This window comes from Carcharhinus amblyrhynchos, chromosome 19, assembly GCF_965287045.1.
Source record: "Carcharhinus amblyrhynchos chromosome 19, sCarAmb.v2.hapA, whole genome shotgun sequence".
Lineage (NCBI taxonomy): Eukaryota > Metazoa > Chordata > Chondrichthyes > Carcharhiniformes > Carcharhinidae > Carcharhinus > Carcharhinus amblyrhynchos.
In genome coordinates, this window is record NC_137342.1 from 13,012,796 (window position 1) to 13,031,843 (window position 19,048).

At 45.0% G+C, this 19,048-nt stretch overlaps 1 protein-coding gene across 1 annotated transcript in view; it reads left to right on the top strand.

The window, feature by feature from the left end:
- The first annotated feature begins 12,886 nt into the window (after positions 1-12,886).
- Positions 12,887-19,048, top strand: part of vwf (von Willebrand factor) — a 136,497-nt gene continuing 130,335 nt past the window's right edge. The window contains exons 1-5 of the mRNA XM_080207269.1: positions 12,887-12,976; positions 13,215-13,272; positions 13,860-14,033; positions 14,143-14,245; positions 15,058-15,266. Coding sequence (XP_080063395.1) covers positions 13,215-13,272; positions 13,860-14,033; positions 14,143-14,245; positions 15,058-15,266 — 544 coding nt within the window. The 5' untranslated portion in view covers positions 12,887-12,976. The remainder of the gene's footprint in view (positions 12,977-13,214; positions 13,273-13,859; positions 14,034-14,142; positions 14,246-15,057; positions 15,267-19,048) is intronic.

Here is a 19,048-nt window from a genome sequence, read left to right on the forward strand (position 1 = left end):
CAGCTGCGGGCGAGGTCGGAGAATCCCAGCTGCGGGTGAGGCCGGAGAATCCCAGCTGCGGGTGAGGTCGGAGAATCCCACCTGCAGACGAGGTCGGAGAATCCCAGCCCCGGGCGAGGTCGGAGAATCCCAGCCCCGGGTGAGGTCGGAGAATCCCAGCCCCGGGTGAGGTCGGAGAATCCCAGCCGCGGGTGAGGTCGGAGAATCCCAGCTGCGGGTGAGGTCGGAGAATCCCAGCTGCGGGTGAGGTCGGAGAATCCCAGCTGCGGGTGAGGTCGGAGAATCCCAGCCGCGGGTGAGGTCGGAGAATCCCAGCCGCGGGTGAGGTCGGAGAATCCCAGCCGCGGGTGAGGTCGGAGAATCCCAGCCGCGGGTGAGGTCGGAGAATCCCAGCTGCGGGTGAGGTCGGAGAATCCCAGCCCCGGGCGAGGTCGGAGAATCCCAGCTGCGGGCGAGGTCGGAGAATCCCAGCCGCGGGTGAGGTCGGAGAATCCCAGCTGCGGGTGAGGTCGGAGAATCCCAGCCCCGGGCGAGGTCGGAGAATCCCAGCCCCGGGCGAGGTCGGAGAATCCCAGCCCCGGGCGAGGTCGGAGAATCCCAGCTGCCGGTGAGGTCGGAGAATCCCAGCCCCGGGCGAGGTCGGAGAATCCCAACCCCGGGCGAGGTCGGAGAATCCCAGCCCCGGGCGAGGTTGGAGAATCCCAGCCCCGGGCGAGGTCGGAGAATCCCAGCCCCGGGCGAGGTTGGAGAATCCCAGCCCCGGGCGAGGTCGGAGAATCCCAGCCCCGGGCGAGGTCGGAGAATCCCAGCCGCGGGTGAGGTCGGAGAATCCCAGCCCCGGGCGAGGTCGGAGAATCCCAGCCCCGGGCGAGGTCGGAGAATCCCAGCCCCGGGCGAGGTCGGAGAATCCCAGCCCCGGGCGAGGTCGGAGAATCCCAGCCCCGGGTGAGGTCGGAGAATCCCAGCCCCGGGTGAGGTCGGAGAATCCCAGCCCCGGGCGAGGTCGGAGAATCCCACCTGCAGACGAGGTTGGAGAATTCTGGCCAAGGTTTCAGGTCAGCAACCTTTTATCAGAACTGGAAGGAATGAGAAATGTAACAGTTTATAAACAAGTTCAGTGCAAAGGGGGAAAGAAGGTTTGGTGAGGGAAATAACAAATGGAAAGTGAGTCTGTGATAGGTTGGGTGGCGGCAGCGATGAAATGATCAAGTGTTGATCGTACAAAGGAAGAGGAGATAGTAATGTGACCAGAAACTAAAGAGCAAAGAAAAGTACAGCATAGGCACAGGCCCTTCAGCCCTCCAAGCCTGTGGCGATCATGATGTCCGAACTGAACTTAAAAAAAACCCTTCTACCCTTACTTGGTCCGTATCCCTCTATTTCCTCCCTATTCATGTACACATCCAGATGCCTCTTAAAAGTTGCTAATGTGCCTGCTTCCACCATCTCCTCTGGCAACGCGTTCCAGGCACCCACCACTCTCTGTGTGAAAAACTTCCTCCCTGCATCTCCCTTAAACTTTCCCCCTCTCACCTTGAACCTGTGCCCCCTCGTAATTGACACTTCCACTCTGGGAAAAAGCCTCTTGACTATTCACCTTGCCTCTGCCTCTCATAATTTGGTAGACCTCTATCAGGCCTCTCCTCCGTCTTTCCAATGAAAACAATCCTAGTTTAATCAGCCTCTCCTCATAGCCAACGCCCTCGTGACCAGGTAACATCCTGGTGAACCTTCTTTGCGGTCTCTCCAAAGCTTCCAGGTCCTTCTGGTAGTGTGGTGACCAGAACTGCTCGCAATACTCCAAATGCGGCCTAACCAAGGTTTTATAAGCTGCAACATGATTTCCCAACTTCTGTGCTCAATGTCCTGGCTGATGACAAGCATGCCGTACGCCTTCTTAATCACTTGTCCAGAGATGTTAAATAATTGCAGCGGAATGAGAATTGAGAAAATGCCAGCTATGGTTCCTTTTTTTTTACTCTGGCTCTGTATTTGCTTTTGAACTTTTAAATCTCTAACTTCTTCGTCATCAAGCTGCAGTGTTCATTTAAATCTTCTCGCCACGGGTATTGCCTGGCTTGCATTTTCTGATTTTTGTTTTTGAAACTCAGCTTGAGCAATCATTCACTTTTTTGTGGCTTGTACCTTTGCAGAGATTGTCTGTCTTTGTAACAGTGACTGTCCTTCAAACAACCATCCATTTATCTGAAGTGTTTGGGACCTGATAAGCTGCTATATAAATACTAAGACCTTTAATTTCCATGGTGTTCCCCTGATCTCCTGCCTTCACATTGGTGGGAGATTGAAACCTCATTGAAACACTGTGAATGGCTATTTTTAACGGATATGAAGTGTGAAATCTTACCAAAAGTGGCACAAAAACAGTGATTCCCGCCAATGGCACTGGCCTGTTTTCAGCCCCAATCTTGTGCCTCATTAGTGATAATTGGTATGTCCACAAGTATCAGGAAAGGATCTCAGCAGCCCTCCTCGGAGTGCAAGGCTGATTGGAGAAGTCCCATCACCTTCTAGCTGAGGAGATGGTGCCATCACTGCAGGGCACTGAAGTCAACACTGCGAGGGTGGTGTCCACAGTGAAGACCCTGGTGCAGGAAGATGTCCGTACCATGTTGTAGGGCTTTGACTGCATGGTGCAGGCATGAGCTGGGAATCCATGAATATCAGTACCAGACTGGCTTCTGGATCTCATTGCAGTTGCCCCTCCATCCCATGGAGGAACACAGGAGCCCCTGGGTACCCAAAGGGAAAAGGATCAGCAAAAGTACTGCCTGGGGCTCTCCAGTTAGGGGACCCTGGGCTTCTCGAGCCCATCTGACACCACTCCCCATCCCCCCCTCCCTGTGAGCGACATACCTGCAGCTCCTGACGTAGAGGAGAGAAGTAGTCCATGAAAGCAGGCCAGGACCCACAAGGTCCCAGCCCCCCAGTGGGGAGGGGGGGGGCACCCACCAGGGTTATCTCAAGCAAAAAGATGTGGCAGTCAGCAGGTTGCTTCAATCTCAGCTATGGACGCCTAGACGTATTAGGAGGGTGAGGAAGACTATTAAACCATAGACACTTAGTGGGCACGGGTGAATATAGTCACTAGTGCGGATAAATCACCATTTTGTGCTGAATGTTTGTCAATAAATTTCACTTTGTTCATTCACAGGGTCTCCACCCTGTCAGTTCAAGCAGGCTGCCTCATTCTATGGAGTGTGAGAATGGCAATACTCTGTCCCTCGTACCCTCTTGCCAGCCCCCCACTAAGAATGGGCACTGCCTCAGCTGCGATATAGACAGCAACCAGGAAGGAAGACCCAGGAGAAGCAAAGGGGCAACTCAAAACGAAGGGAAGGTAAGGCCTGCAATTGACTCCTCCTGATCCCTTTTCCTGCAATTATGATTCTGCGACCCCCCACTCCTGGCCCTAGGTCAAACCTATCTGTGGCCTCAAGTCCTCTCCAGTGCCCCCTGTACACTGTGGAGGGTGCTGCCTGCCTGGGTCTCTGAAATCCCCTTCAGAGGTCAAGGTGCCAGGTCTATGCTTATGTAGGTGTGTTGTAAATGGCATCATGGTGACTTCCAGGCTCCTGTAGTTAGATGACCTCCCCGCTCCTGTCCATCTCCTGTACTTAGTTGTTATAGACACATAGAGGAAAGGCCCATTATTCATTCATCAGTAAAAGACAAATCTGCTAACTATTCTAATTTTATTTTCCAGCACTTGGCCCATATCACGGTGGCACAGTGGTTAACACAGCGCCAAGGACCCAGGTTCGATTCCTGGCTTGGTTACTGTCTGTGCAGCGTCTGCATGTTCCCCCACATCCATGTGGGTTTCCTCCGGGTGCTCTGATTTCCTCCCACAGTCCGAAAGATGTGCAAGATTGGCCATGCTATATTCTCCTTCAGTGTACCCAAACAGGTGCTGGAGTGTTACAGCTAGGGAATTTTCATAGTAGCTTCATTGCAGTGTTAATGTAAGCCTAATTGTGACAGAAATAAATGAACATGTCCAGTTTCATTAGTTGTCAATAAACTTTAAAACATTAGAAGGCAGCATGCCCAAGTTTGCCCTGGAAATTCAGCTTTCAAGCCCAGCAACCTCAACACTATTTTTGCTGGTATTTTGCTTGCTGAATTTGGAGAATTCGACTCTGTGAACACGATGGGTTTGGAAAAGGCTGTCTTTGGGCTCGAGCCTAATTGGCAGACAAAGCCAGAATCAAGACATCATCTGTTAGACTCAGGAACTTTATACGTGCTACTCAAAACTTCAGGATGTTTATGCGTAGCCCATTGAAGCAAAAGCTTTGCCATGTTGGTATCTGTGATGTTGCTGCATGATTTGCTTTATTCGTAGGCTTTGAATTGTGTGTTAACAATCACTTGGGACATTTATATTTGTGCCACTATATCTGGATTTTTGGCAGGAAATTGAATATACGGTTCTGATAAACTACCCAGTGCAGAATGTGAGACTCTCAACACAACAGACTAACAGTTTCATAGAACATAGAACATTACAGCGCAGTACAGGCCCTTTGGCCCTCGATGTTGCGCCGACCAGTGGAACCAATCTATTGACCCTCTAACCTAAGCCATTCCAATATTATCCATATGCCTATCCAATGACCATTTGAATGCCTTTAAAGTTGGCGAGTCCACAACTGCTGCAGGCAGGGCATTCCACACCCTTACTACTCTCTGAGTAAAGAACCTACCTCTGACATCCATTTCCCTGGTAAACTGTCTGATAAGAAATCCCTATAGCAAATACAGGCATCACCCATTCAGTAACTCATCCATCCCTGTATCTTCTGTCTATTCAAGCACACTATATGGTACAGCAAGCTGAAGGAGATGAATGGTCTACTGCTGTTCTACTCTTTCATATTACATCAAAGGTCAAATAGGTGATTTTACATAAAAACATAGAAAACAGGAGCAGGAGGAGGGCATTCCACCCTTTGATTCTGTCCTGCCATTCATCAAGATCATGGCTGATCATCCAACTCGATAGCCTAATCTTGCTTTCTCCCCATAACCCTTGATCCTATTCACCCCAATTGTTATATCCAGCCGTCTCTGGCAATGTTTTGGCATCGACTACTTCCTGTGGCAATGAATTCCACAGGCTGACCACTCCTCATCTCCATCCTAAATGGTCTACCCTGAACTGTCAGATTGTGAACCCTGGTTCTGGACTCCCCCACCAACAGGAACATCCTCCTTGCATCTACTGTGTCTAGTCCTGTTAGAATTTTATAAGTCTCTATGAGATTTCCACTCATCTCACTGAACTCCAGTGAAAACAATCCTAACCTAGTCAATCTCTCCTCATATATTAATCCCGCCATCCCCAGAATTAGCTTGGCATAAACCTCCTCTGCACTCCCTCGAGAGCAAGAATATTCCTTCTCAGAAAAAGAGACCAAAATTGCACACAACATTCAAGGTGTGGCCTCACCAAGGCCCTGTATAATTGCAACAATACATCCCTGCCCCTATACTCAAGACCTCTCACAATGAAGGCCAACTTACCATTTGATTTCTTTACCGCCTGCTGTACCTGCATGCTTATCTTCAGAGATTGGTGCACAAGGACACCCAGGTCCCTCTGCTCACTCGCCTCTCCCAATTTACAGCCGTTCAAGTAATAATCTGCCTTCTTGTTTTTGCTTCCAAAGTGAATAACCTAATTTATCAAGTTATACAGCAGCGGACCATTCAGCCCCTTCAGCTTGCTGTATCATATAATGTGCTTGCTTAGACAGAAGATACTGGGATGGATGGATTACTGAATGGATGATGCCGGTATTTGCTGCAGGAATTTCTTACTCCAGTTTACCAGGGGAACTGCCAGTCTGTTGGGTTGAGAGTTGCACATTCTGCACTGGGTAGTTTATCAGAACCTTATATTCAATTTCCTGCCAAAAATCCAGATGTAGTGGGAAGTAGGGAGTCTAGGGTGGAAATTGTGGGTCCCCGAGCAGAGATATTTGAATCATCGATAGTCACAGGTGAGGTGCCTGAAGATTGGAGAGTGGCAATTTTTAAACAAAGGCACAACAAGGGCTGCAGGGAAAAACCTGGAAACTACAGGCCAGTGAGCCTCACATCTGTGGTGGGTAAGCTGTTGGAAGGTATTCTGAGAGACGGGATGTTCAGGCATTTAGAGATGTAAGGACTGATTAGGGACAGTCAGCATAGTTTTGTGAGTGGAAAATCATGTCTCACAAATTTGATTGAGTTTTTTGAAGAGGTAACCAAGAAGGTAGATGAGGGAAGTGAAGTTATATACATGGACTTTAGCAAGGACTGTGACAAGGTACTGCACGGTAAGTTGTTGCATAAAGTATATCTCACTGGATCCAATGTGAGGTAGCTAAATGGATACAAAATTGGCTTGATGACAGAAGCCAGAGGGTGGTTGTAAAGGGTTGTTTTTCAAACTGGAGGTCTGTGACCGTTGGTATGCCTCAGGGATCAGTGCTGGGCTCACTGTTATTTGTCATTTATATTAATGATTTGGATGAGAATATAGGAGGCATGGTCAGTAAGTTTGCACATGACACCCAGATCAGTGGTATAGTGGACAGTGAAGAAGATTATGTAGGATTGCAACGGGATCTTGATCAATTGGACCAGTGGGCAGATGAATGGCAGGTGGAGTTTAATTTAGATAAATGCGAGGTGATGCATTTTGGTAGATTGAACCAGGGCAGGACTTACTTAGTTAATGGTAGGGCGTTGGAGAGAGTTACAGAACAAGAGATCTAGGGGTACATGTTCATAGCTCCTTGAAAGTGGAATCACAGGTGGACAGAGTGGTGAAGAAGGCATTCAGCACGCTTGGTTTCACTGTTCAGAGCATTGAATACAGGGGTTGAGATGTCTTTTTGAAGTTGTACAAGACATTGGTAAGGCTACACTTGGAATACCGTGTACAGTTCTGGTCACCCTATGAGAGAAAGGATGCCATTAAAGTAGAAAGAGTGCAGAAAAGATTTACTAAGATGCTATCGGGACTTGATGGTTTGAGGCATAAGGAGAGGCTGTATAGACTGCGACGTTTTTGTCTGGAGCATAGAAGGCTGAGGGGTGATCTTTAAAGGTCTATAAAATAATGGGGGTCATATATCAGCTAGTTGGTCAATACCTTTTCACAAAAGTAGGGGAGTCTAAAACCAGATGCATAGGTTTAAGGTGAGAGGGGAGAGATACAAAAGTGTCCAGAGGGGCAATTTTTTCACACAAAGGGTGGTGAGTGGCTGAACAAGCTGCCAGATGTAGTAGTAGAGGTGGGGACAATTCTGTCTTTTAAAAAACATTTAGACAATTACATGAGTAAGATGGGTATAGAGGGATATGGGCCAAATGCAGACAATTGGGACTAGCTTCGGGGTTTAAAAAAAGGGCTGCATGGATTGGTTGGGCCAAAGGTCCTGCTTCCATGCTGTAAACCTCTATGACTATGACTCCAATGGAATAAACCTTTGCTGCACTCCCTCGAGAACAAGAGCATCCTTTCTCAGAAAAGGAGACCAAAATTGCGCACAATACTCAAGGTGTGGCCTCACTAAGGCCCTGTATAATTGCAACTACACATCCCTGCTCCTGTACTCAAGACCTCTCACAATGAAGGCCAACATACCGTTTGCTTTTTTTACCGCCTGCTGCATCTGCATCCTTACCTTCATTGACTAGTGCACAAGGACACCCAGGTCCCGCTACACACTCCCCTCCCCCAATTTACAGGGAGTTTCACTGTGCCAACCCATGGGGCCCCTATGGGAAGACTATTTCTTCCAATTTAGTTGAGACATTGTTAATTTAAGCATGTGGATAACAAACAGGGGAACTTACTTCACACATGGAGAAACATTGAAAAAATTGAAATGCTTTGTCACAGTGAATTGTTCAGTTAGAGACCACTTCATCTTTCAGGGAAAATTGGATAGACAGTTGAAGGAGAGGGAAGTAAAATCCCTACAGTGCAGAAATGGATGGCATGGAATGGAATTCAGGTAGTAATCTGCCTTCTTGTTTTTGCTTCCAAAGTGAATAACCTCATTTATCAAATTATATTGCATCTGCCATTCATTTGCCCACCTCTTTCATATATGTATAAGTGTTCTTGCCCAGAAAATTTAAGTCTGAAAATGCTGCTGGCTTTACACTCACACTTTTGAGAAATGATGCATTTGAACCCTTGATACCTCTGCTCTTTTCCTGCCTCTGACATCCTTCTGTGCCTTTCCACTAATTGCATAGTTTCAGACTTTGTCAACTAAAATGCACAATCTTACTCATCCATCATTGATGTTCTTCCATCTGCTAATCCAGACCTTTCTGAAGTTTTTTACAGCCCTCTTCAGTGTTTGCCAAATTTTCTATTGTAATGTTATCAGCAGATTTCAAGACTTCCTTATAGCCCAAATCAGATCACCTCTCAGTATGCAAGTCCCCGAGGTACACCACTTCTCTAGTCTAGGTAACAGCGATATATCCTATGATTTTATTTCCTCTCCATCATGAGGCCCTTTACGCCTGCTGCTACATTTCCTTTAGTACCATATAGCTGACAGAAAGATAGAAGGATGAGTAAGATGTGAAGAGGACAAAAGGATTCTGCAAAAAGATACAGATAGGTTAAGTGAGTGGGGAAAAATTGGCAGATGGAGTATTCTGTGGGAAAACATGAACTTGTCCACTTTAGCAGAAAGAACAGAAAAAACAACATTTTATTTAAATAGTGCTGTTGAATTATTGAGCTACAGAGGGATCTGGGTGTCCCTATACATGAATCTCAAAAATTTGAAATGTAGGTCCAGCAAGTGATTAGGAAGGCAAATGGAATGTTGTTGTTCACTGCAAGAGGAAGAAGTTCTGAAGAACGATGGCACAGTGGTTAGCAGTACTGCCTCACAGCGCCAGGGACCCAGGTTCGATTCCAGCCTCCGCTGTCTGTGTGGAGTTTACACTTTCTCTCTGTGGACTGTGGGAGGAAACTGGAGCAACCGGAGGAAACTCAAACAGACAAAGACGTGCGAGTTAAGTTGATGGCCATGCTAAATTGACTGCAGTGTCAGACGGATTAGCAGAGTAAATGAGGGTTACGGAAATACGGCCTGGATGGGATTGTGGTTGGTACAGACTCGATGGGCCAAACGGCCTCCTTCTATACTATAGGGATTCTATGAATTGATAGCTGAATCTTCCAGCAAGTCTCTTGTAAGATAGCCATTAAACACCTTCTGAAATTCAATATGCATTTAATTGACCACTTACTTTCTATCTATTCACACTGGATTCTTCAAAAAACTCCATTGGGTTTGGCAAACACAACTTCTACTTAAGCAAACTATGTTGGCCGTCCTTGAATAGTCAACAGTTAATTTGGGTTAGACCCCTTGTCAAATGTTAGAACATGGCTTTTTAACCAGCTCTGTGCTCTGATGTTTGACTCTTCATTATGCTTTCCTATTCTTATATTGAACCTAACTCAATTCTTCCATTTTGGTTTATACACTAGGTGAGATTTTCCACCTTTCAATCCTCTCCCCCATCTTCACACAGCCGCCTGCAGCATCTTCTAGTTCCACTAAAATTTACAGCATTTTGTGTAGCTTGCCTGCCTGCCATTGGGGAATGCTTTGTAGGGGTGGCGGTCATTAGCGGGACTGGAAGCTCTCACTGACGGGAAGGATTGGAAAATCTCACCCATTGTCCTTACTGTTTTCTTCTGTCAGTTTCTCCTCCCACAGCACCATGTTGTAGAAAGCAGTCCAAAACACATTTTTAAAAAAAATTCCCACTCTGACCTCATGCTTTATCATTGTTCCTGTCTATCTTTTGATTAAATCATTCCAAATTGTGGCCCAGTTATCCTTGTGCCATTTCCTTCCTTAGTTCATATCTCTATCTGTATGAAATATATCAGAAGTCTGAGGACATGTACCAAGCGACTCAAGAAAATCTTGTTCCCTGCTGCCATCAGACTTTTGAATGGACCTACCTCATATTAAGTTAATCTTTCTCGACACCCTAGCTATCACTTTAACGTTACATTCTGCACTCTTTCCTTTGCTTCTCTATGCATGATATGCTTTGTCTGTATAGCATGCAAGAAACAATACTTTTCACTGTATCCCAGTACATGTGACAATAATAAATCAAACCAAATCAAAATCATATCTTAACTCTGTCTCTCAGCCCAACAGAGTTTTAGTGCAATGATGGAATCTTTTACTAGCAATGTCATTTTGTCCTTTTCCCGGTCTTTATCTCTTTTCTAAATATTATAACCATTATTGATTAAATACAGTCCTAACTTAAGCCCTATAAATGGGGAGATGATGGTGCAATGGTAACATCACTGAACTCATAATCCAGAGGCCAAAACTAAAGGACCAGGGACCTTGGTTCAAGTCTCAGCAGGGTAAGCTTGGAGAGTTTAAATTCAGTTAATAGAAGTATGGGGTATAAGACTAATCTTGGCAATGGGGACAGTTCACTAATGTCCTTAAGGGAAGAAAATTTGCTGTCCTTACTGAGTTTGACCTGCCTGTGACTCCAGATCCATAGCATTGTGATTGGTCTTTAACTATCCACTGAAATGGCCAGTTAAGGGCAATTAGGGAGGGGCAACAATTGCTGCCCTGCCAGTGACATCTCCCCCACCTTCACCCACCCCAATCAAATAATGAATCTGTTTTTAACTTCAAACCATGTCCCTCCATAGTTATTAACATCTCCGTTGTTGCTCTGAATGTTTTGGGCTTTCACCTACATACTGTTCAGTTTTGGATCTGTTTATCTTTGAAGCTTGACCTTTATTTTTTTCCCTGCTTTCCTCCCTTATGTTTCAACATGTGTTTATTCCTTGTCCCTTTTGTAACAGGTTGTTTCTTGGTTCCTTTGTCTGCTAATATTTCCTCACTAGTTCTTTCAGCCAAGTCTTCAGCTTCTAGTCCAACAATTGTATAAATCATCCACTCAATCTTTTCAGGTTCAAATCGAGACTTTTCCAACTCCTTCTGATGTTACTTTAATTCATCCACCACTGGTGTATTTATTTTCCTTGTCAGGGTTTTGGACTGGATTTTACAGCCCTCTCACCATGTAAGGCATGGCGGCTCGCCAAGGCAACGCATGAACTGCTCACCACCCTTCCACCCACCCCAACCTGTTTCCAATTATACAGATAGTGGAGGCATCAGATGACCATCCCATCCTTGGACCTATTGAAGCCTCTAATTAATGGTCACCTAAAGAAGTGCGGGTTAGGTTGATTGGCCATGCTAAATTGACCCTTAGTGTCAGGGAGGCTAACAGGGTAAATGCACGCAGTTATAAGAATTGGGCCTGGGTGAAATTGTGGTGGGTACAGACTCGATGGGTCAAATGGCTTCCTTCTGTACTGTAGGGATTCTGTGATTAAAGACCTCATCCTACCCCAATTTCTTCCGCCGTTTTATCTGTAGCAAAGGGAGGCCCACACCAGATGGGTAACCTGGCAGCTTTTACTGGGTGACCAGGTGTTAGACAAAGGGGAGAACTTTTTTTGGAAGTCCCTGTACCCATCAGAGACAGAGGACCACTCCCCCAGTAAGGTCATAAACCCCTTCTCCCTTGGTGTCCCAAACACAGTCCCCCTTCTCTCATCCCCCTTGCTGGATGGAGTTTGACACACAGGTCCATCAATACCCTGAACTTAACTAAAATCCAACCTCCATTAATGCCATCAGGGACTGCGTGTGGTACCAGCAGTGGCCACTGCTCAAACCTGGCCCTGTTGGGATTGCATGGGCTGGCATCTCTCACAAGCTGGATCCCCCCCCTCCCAATGGTGGCACTGGTCTCACCCTGAGGCAATTAATGCCCAGTCAAGCACTAAATGTCTACAGGACATGTAATGTTTCGATGAATGGTCTCCTGACTCACCTTTCAGTTGTGGGGAGGGGTGGTAAATGCAGGCAGTATAAAATGCAGCCCAATTTACCATTCTCTTTCCGGTGAAGGCTATCTTTTTGAGAAAGCCAGTGCCCAAAATCCCTGCTCTTTGGGGATTAGTTCCAATCATGCAGATATGCTAACATTTATACAGAATGACTTGTCTTGTCAGTGATATGCGTAGATCAGTTAAGGAGTCAGAAGATGATTTGTTGCACGTGTGTTTTTGTCCACATTATCGTAGAATCCCTACTCTGCAAAGGAGGCCATTCGGCCTATCGTGTCTGCACACACCACAATCCCACCCAAGCCCTATTCCATAACTCCACATATTCACCCTGCTAATCCCCAGACATTAGGGTCAATTTGGCACCTAGCCCGCATGTCTTTGGATTGTGGGAGGGAAACCGGAGCATCCGGAGGAAAGCCAAGCAGACACAGGGCGAACATACAAATTCCATGCAGACATTGATCCGAGGCTGGAATTGAACCTGGGTCCCTGGCAGGCAGTGTGAGGCAGCACTGCTAATCACTGTGCCACCCATAATAATGAGCTCTACAACTATTATGCTTCAAACAATAACAAGTCAGATCCTCTACGTAACACCAAAAAGAAATTCTCCTGATAGTTAATGGATAGTTCAAGTATTTGCCACAGTTAGCGTATGAAATAATCTCATTGCAGACATTACGAGAAAGAAGCTCGCTGATCCTTTAAATTCTGGTAAATCTGTCAGTGCATTTTATTTAGTTTCCTCCCATTGTTTCCTTTTGGACAATTAACACGACAGCTTTGCTTTAATCTGATAATTCTACTAACGGATATAACGTGCCAAGATTTTTTTTCTCTCCCCAGTGTTGATTATTCCGCAGTTCCTGTCCTGTATAAATTGGACTGTTTTCCCAAGAGGTTCACTTTACTGAAGTTCGGAACATGTTGATTTAACATTGTTTTGAAGTCAGTTTTGCCGCAGACTGTGTTTGTCTCCCAGAATCGAGCTCAGCAGGAGCCGAGGTAACAGCTTTGCGTCTTTCAGCCCTCTACAGGGCAACCTGAACCGTTCAATGAGGGGGTATTTAAACTTGACTCAAGGCAGCAACAGTGAAGCAAGGAGACCAACGAGAAAGTCAAAAGGGAAATGAAGGAGATGACTTGTTTCAATCATTTATTTTTGCAAGGGCGGGAGGGAAATAGAAGTTACAATGATGTTGGATGGTGCTGTGTTAATTGTCTTTCTCTCTGGTTCATATAGATGGTGAGCGGTTATCTGTTTCTGCTTCTCATCTTCACCTTCATGCCGCATTCTAAAGGTACTTTAAGTTTATTTATTAGTGTCACAAATAAGGCTTACGTTAACACTGCCGTGAAGTTATTGTGAAAATTTCCTAGCCGCCGCACTCCGGCGTCTGTTCGGGTATACTGAGGGAGAATTTAGCATGACCCAATGCACCTAACCAGTATACCTTTTGGACTGTGCGGGAGGAAACCGAAACACCCGGAGGAAACCCATGCAGGCGCGGGGAGAATGTGCAGACTCCACGCAGACAGTGACCCAAGCCGGGAATCGAACCCGGGTCCCTGACGCTGTGAGGCAGCAGTATTAACCACTGTGCCACCGTGCTGCCCTGAGAAGTGTTCAACTTCAAACGCTGCAAATTATTGACTTAAGTAAAAGTAAATCATTATGTTGTTATTAATTGCATAATCCTGTAAGTCAGCTCTCTACTATCTCTATGCTGAGTTAACTGATTCCATTTCATTTTCAATTCCTTGGCGTATTGAAGTTTTTTTTAAAATAAATATGTCTAACACTGAAAATCCTGAATATTTAGTAGGTCGCCACTGTGAGGAGGTGAAACTGAACAATGACTTGTTGTCTATTGTGTCTGTTGTACAGGGCAGGGGAAATTATCACACACCGAGGTTAAGGACCGATCGAATAATGATGCCCGCTGCAGCCTTTTTGGTGACTATCGCATCCAGACTTTTGATGGGAACTTTTACGAGTTCCCTGGACACTGCAGCTACAAACTAGCTGGCGACTGCATCAAAAACTCCTTCTCTCTTTTAGGTATTTCCACCAGTGTTTGTTTGCAAACACCTTTATTGCACAATTTTTAATCAAACCGCCAGCTCCTGAGCTAACGTTTGACAAGTGACACTGCCCCTGTTCTTTTCAGGTAACTACCAGGCTGGAAAACGGAAAAGCATTTCTTTGTATCTGGGAGAATACTTTGAAGTAACTATGACTTTAAAAGGAGAAGTGTCAGTGCGAAAAAAGAGGTAGTGTCTCTTGATAACTGAAAACTAGTGCAGTGTGTGTACTGGGTCCAGCGCCCTGGCTCTGTCCCACTCACATTGTCTGAACCTTTGAGACTTGCTTAGCTGCAAAGACTTGCACTCTAATCAGTATTCTATAAACCGAATGTATGAGTTTATATACCCTGTTTGTGATCAGAACTCCCCACTCACCTGACGAAGGGGCAGAGCTACCAAATAAACCTGTTGGACTTTAACTTGGTGTTGTAAGACTTCTTACTGTGTTTACCCCAGTCCAACGCCGGGATCTCCACATCTGGGATTAGTGCCCCTGGTCTGGGTACAATGCTCTTGGTCTGGATGCAATGTCCAGGACAGAAGTGTTGTCCCTATCCCTCAATCAACTTCAGAAAAACAGATTATATGGCCATTACCAGCTCACTGCTGGTAGGAGTTGGCTATGTGCAAATTGTCTACTACATTCCCTACTTCACAACAGTGACAAAGCTTCAAAAAGTACTTCATTGGCTTGAAGTACTCAAGTTTGAGACATTGGCTCGTCAGAAAAGACATTATATAAGTACGCAAATTTCTTTAACTTCAACCAAGGGTAACACTGGGCTGGGTGTAAACCCAGCTTGGCACTCATTCTAATTAGCTTCCCCAGTGGGTAGGTGAAGTTAAAATTCCTTCTGTTGGATATCTCCTGACTGCAGGGCACCACAGGAGTCACATATTCCAGAGGCCATTCCAAGTATTGATGGCAAACAATTCACGCAGTTCATACCTCCCCCCCCCGGTGCATAAACCTAAGTCCGTTGTTATTGTTTTGTTAGGATCATGCTGCCGTTTGCATCCCATGGTGTGTTTATCGGGACAGCAGCAGGTTTCTATATCATATCCAGCGATGAACATGGGTTCAAAGTCAGGATCGACACAAGTGGAAATGTCATCATCATGCTGTCGAGAAAACATTCTGGCCGGACATGCGGACTCTGTGGCAATTACAATAACTTTCCTCAAGATGATTTTATAACTCAAGAAGGTAATGTAATTATATTAATGAATAATGTCTTGAATTTTCAGACATTTATAAGTGGAAACCATTGCGAGTATTAGCATGATCCTCGGGACCTCCTGGAAATTTTATTATTCTTGTTACGCTTTGGAAATGTTTGTGCATTAATTAGCATGCTTTCTGCCATCCCTTGTAAACATTGAAGTTTATCTATTGGTGTCACAAGTAGGCTTACATTAACGCTGCAATGAAGTTATTGTGAAAATCCCGTGGTCGTCACACTCCAGCACCTGTTTGGGTACACTGAGGGATGCCACCTAACCAGCATGTCTTTCAGAGAATGTGAGGAAACCAGAGCAGACATGGGGAGAATATGCAGACTCTGCACAGACAGTGACCCAAGCTGAGAGTCAAATCCGAGTCCCTGGTGCTGTGAGGCAGCAGTGATAACCACTGTGCCACCCTGCTACCCCTAATTGCATTGAAATGTCTGGCTCAGTGCAACTTGGAAATCAGAGGAAAAATAATCAGTCAGTACAGCCTCAAGATGGCCTTTCTGTCTCTGTGCCCATTCCCTTCCAATCACTGTGCCACTGTGCCACTCGTATTATTGGAATGCTCAATGTTGGGATGCGCATACTGACAGACTCTCAGGAACCTCCTAAACGAGGTTCCTGGCAATCTATTGCAATCCTCCTGCAGACATTTTCAGGAATCTGTTCCTCACTGGAATCACCAATGTGAACTGTTTTTCCCTGGAGGATTCTCTGAAAATAAAGGTATAATCCTTCCAGGCGGCTCCACAACAACTGATGCATTCTTAAGAATTGTCGGGAAAATATTGACACTGTCCTGGGTTTCTTGGCACATACTGAGGATCCTCATCCACTGCATTTTATCGGGTACATCATGCTCTAACTTCCAAAAGATAATGGCTGGAAATCTCCAGTTTTGCACACCTTGCTAATAATGTCAGTGAGAATGGAGATATTGACACTCAGGCGAAACTCTGTTCATAGCAGTGGGGCTGGATAATCCTAGTCACGGGTGAGGTTGGAGAATTGAGGCCAGTGTCAGTTACCCAAAGTAAAGCACTGAATCATTTTTATTTGATTTTTAAGTGGGACGGGGGGAACCTGGTACATATGCAACCACAGAAGTAATGTGAACAAACACAGAACCCTACAGTGACAGAAGCGGGCCCCTCGGCCCATAGAGTCTGCACCGACCACAATCCCACCCAGGCCCTATCCCCATATACCTACACATTTACTCACTAATCCCGCTAACCTACACATCCCAGTACACTCAGGGGCAATTTTAGCACAGCCAATGAACCTAACCCACACACCTTTGGACTGTGGAAGGAAACTGGAGCACCTGGAGGAAACCCATGCAGACATGAGGAGAATGTACAAACTCCACACAGTGACCCGAGTCAGGAATCGAACCCAGGTCCCTGAAGCTATGAAGCAGCAGTGCTAACCACTGTGCTACCGTGCCGTGTGATAGTGGTATATCACCCAATACACAAACAGTACACCCTAGCTATGATTGTAACACTACATTCTGCACTCTCTCGTTTCCTCCTCTATGAACGGTATATTTTGTCTGTAAAGCGGGCAAGAAAGAATACTTTTCACTGTATGTTAATACATGTGACTATAATAAATCAAATCAAGTCAAATCAAATCAAAACGTGGTAACTAGTCTGATGACGTTAGGGAGCAAGGGGAAGACCCCTCAAACTGGCTCCTATTCTGAAATGCTGTGAGTAGCAATACATGCACCCTGCAGGGTTAATTTGAAGCAAGTGATATGGATAAAACTAAACTCCACTCAATGGATGTCACAGTTCTAAGTCCTCACTAATTCGAGAACCAGTTATCAGCAACTTGAAACCGAGGGGTAATAAGCATGAACAAAATTCATCTGCTCTCAGCTTTCTTTCTGCGTCTTCAGCAACGTTGGTACTGATTGTCGTTTGTCCCTACACATATTCAGAATTTTTTGGAGGTAGTATTATAATAAAAAGCAACACGTTTTAGGTGTTTTTTTCCTTTAAATTTGCTCGTCGATGTATAATTAAGCAACATGAAAATGTGACAATTGCAAGCTTTGCTTTGCTTTGACTGTCCTGTGATTGTTGATCACCACATTGCTTTTTATTTAATGCTCAATTCAAGTAAATGTTGTAAATTTGACCTGCAATAAAGCAGGTCGTCAAACATCAGACCGAGTTTTGGGTGCTGGGTGCATTAAAGTTAAATGGAAAATACTTTCAAAACATCTCAGAAGCTGAAATCACTTCTTCAACGATGGTTTCAGAAATGGGTGGGCAGTGAATTATAATGATGCAGGCTACAGCTGCTGTATCAGTTGAAGGCAAATTAATGATACTGTAAAAGAAAGAAATAACATTTATATAGCACCTTATCACACTGTAGAGCACTTAGTTTAATAAGTTTCTTTGAAATTGTTATGCAGCTAATTTGAATTCATTGATCATCGAATAGTAAATGAAACAATGACTAGTGCATCTGAAATAAAAACAGAAAAGACTGTTAAATCAGTTAATCTGTTGATTGAGTAGAATCATAAAAGTTTACAGCATGGAAACAGGCCCTTTGGCCCAACTTGTCCATGCCACCCCTGTTTTTTAACCATAAAGCTACTCCCAATTGCCCGCGTTTGGCCCATATCCATCTTACCCCAAAACTGTGTTTGTACTTTCTAAAAGATAAAATTGTACCCACGTCTACTACTAACTCTGACAGCTCGTTCCAGACACTCACCACCCTCTGTGTGAATAAATTGTCCCCTAGACCCTTCTGTAACTCCCCTCTCACCTTAAGCCTATGCCCTCTAGTTTTAGACTCCCCTACCTTTCGGAAAAAGTATTGACTATCTGGCTGATCTTTGCCCTTCATTATTTTATAGAGCTCTATAACATCATCCTTAGGCCTCCTACGCTGCAGAGAAAAAAGTCCCAGTCTATCCAATCCCTTATAACTCATGCCGTCAAATCTCGGTAGCATCCTGGTAAATCTTTTCTGCACTTTTTCTAGTTTAATAATGTTCTTTCTATAATAAGATGACCAGAACTGCATAAAGTATTCCAAGTGTGGTAAGAAATGTTGGCCGAAACATGAAGAATCTCCTTGCATTTCTATAGTATCCCGGGCTCACTTCCACCAATATTAACTGACAGATGGGTCTTTGTTTAACGTCTTATCTCAGTGATGAAACCTCTAATAGTGTACCTTCTTTCGACTTTTTGATTTGATTTATTATTATCACATGTATTTGTATACAGCGAAAAGTACTGTTTCTTGCATGTTATATAGACAAAGCAAACTGTTCATAGAGAAGGAAACAAAAGAGTGCAGACTGTAGTGTTACAGTCATAGCTAGGATGTAGAGAAAGATCAACTTAATGCGAGGTAGGTCCATTCACAAGCTTGATGGCAGCAGGGAAGAAGCTATTTTTGAGTTGGCTGGTACATGACCTCAGACTTTTGGATCTTTTTTCCAACGAAAGGAAGTGGAAGAACATATGTCCAGGGTGCGTAGGGTCTTTGATTATGCTGGCTGCTTTGCCAAGGCAGCAGGAAGTGTAGACAGAGTCAATGAATGGGATGCTGGTTTGTGTGATGGATTGGGCTACATTCACAACCTTTTGTAGTTCCTTGCAGTCTTGGTCAGAGCAGGAGCCATACTACGTTGTGATACAACCAGAAAGAAGGTTTTCTGTGGTGCATCTGTAAACATTGGTAGGAGTCCTTGCTCTGACGTATAAACTAAATAAC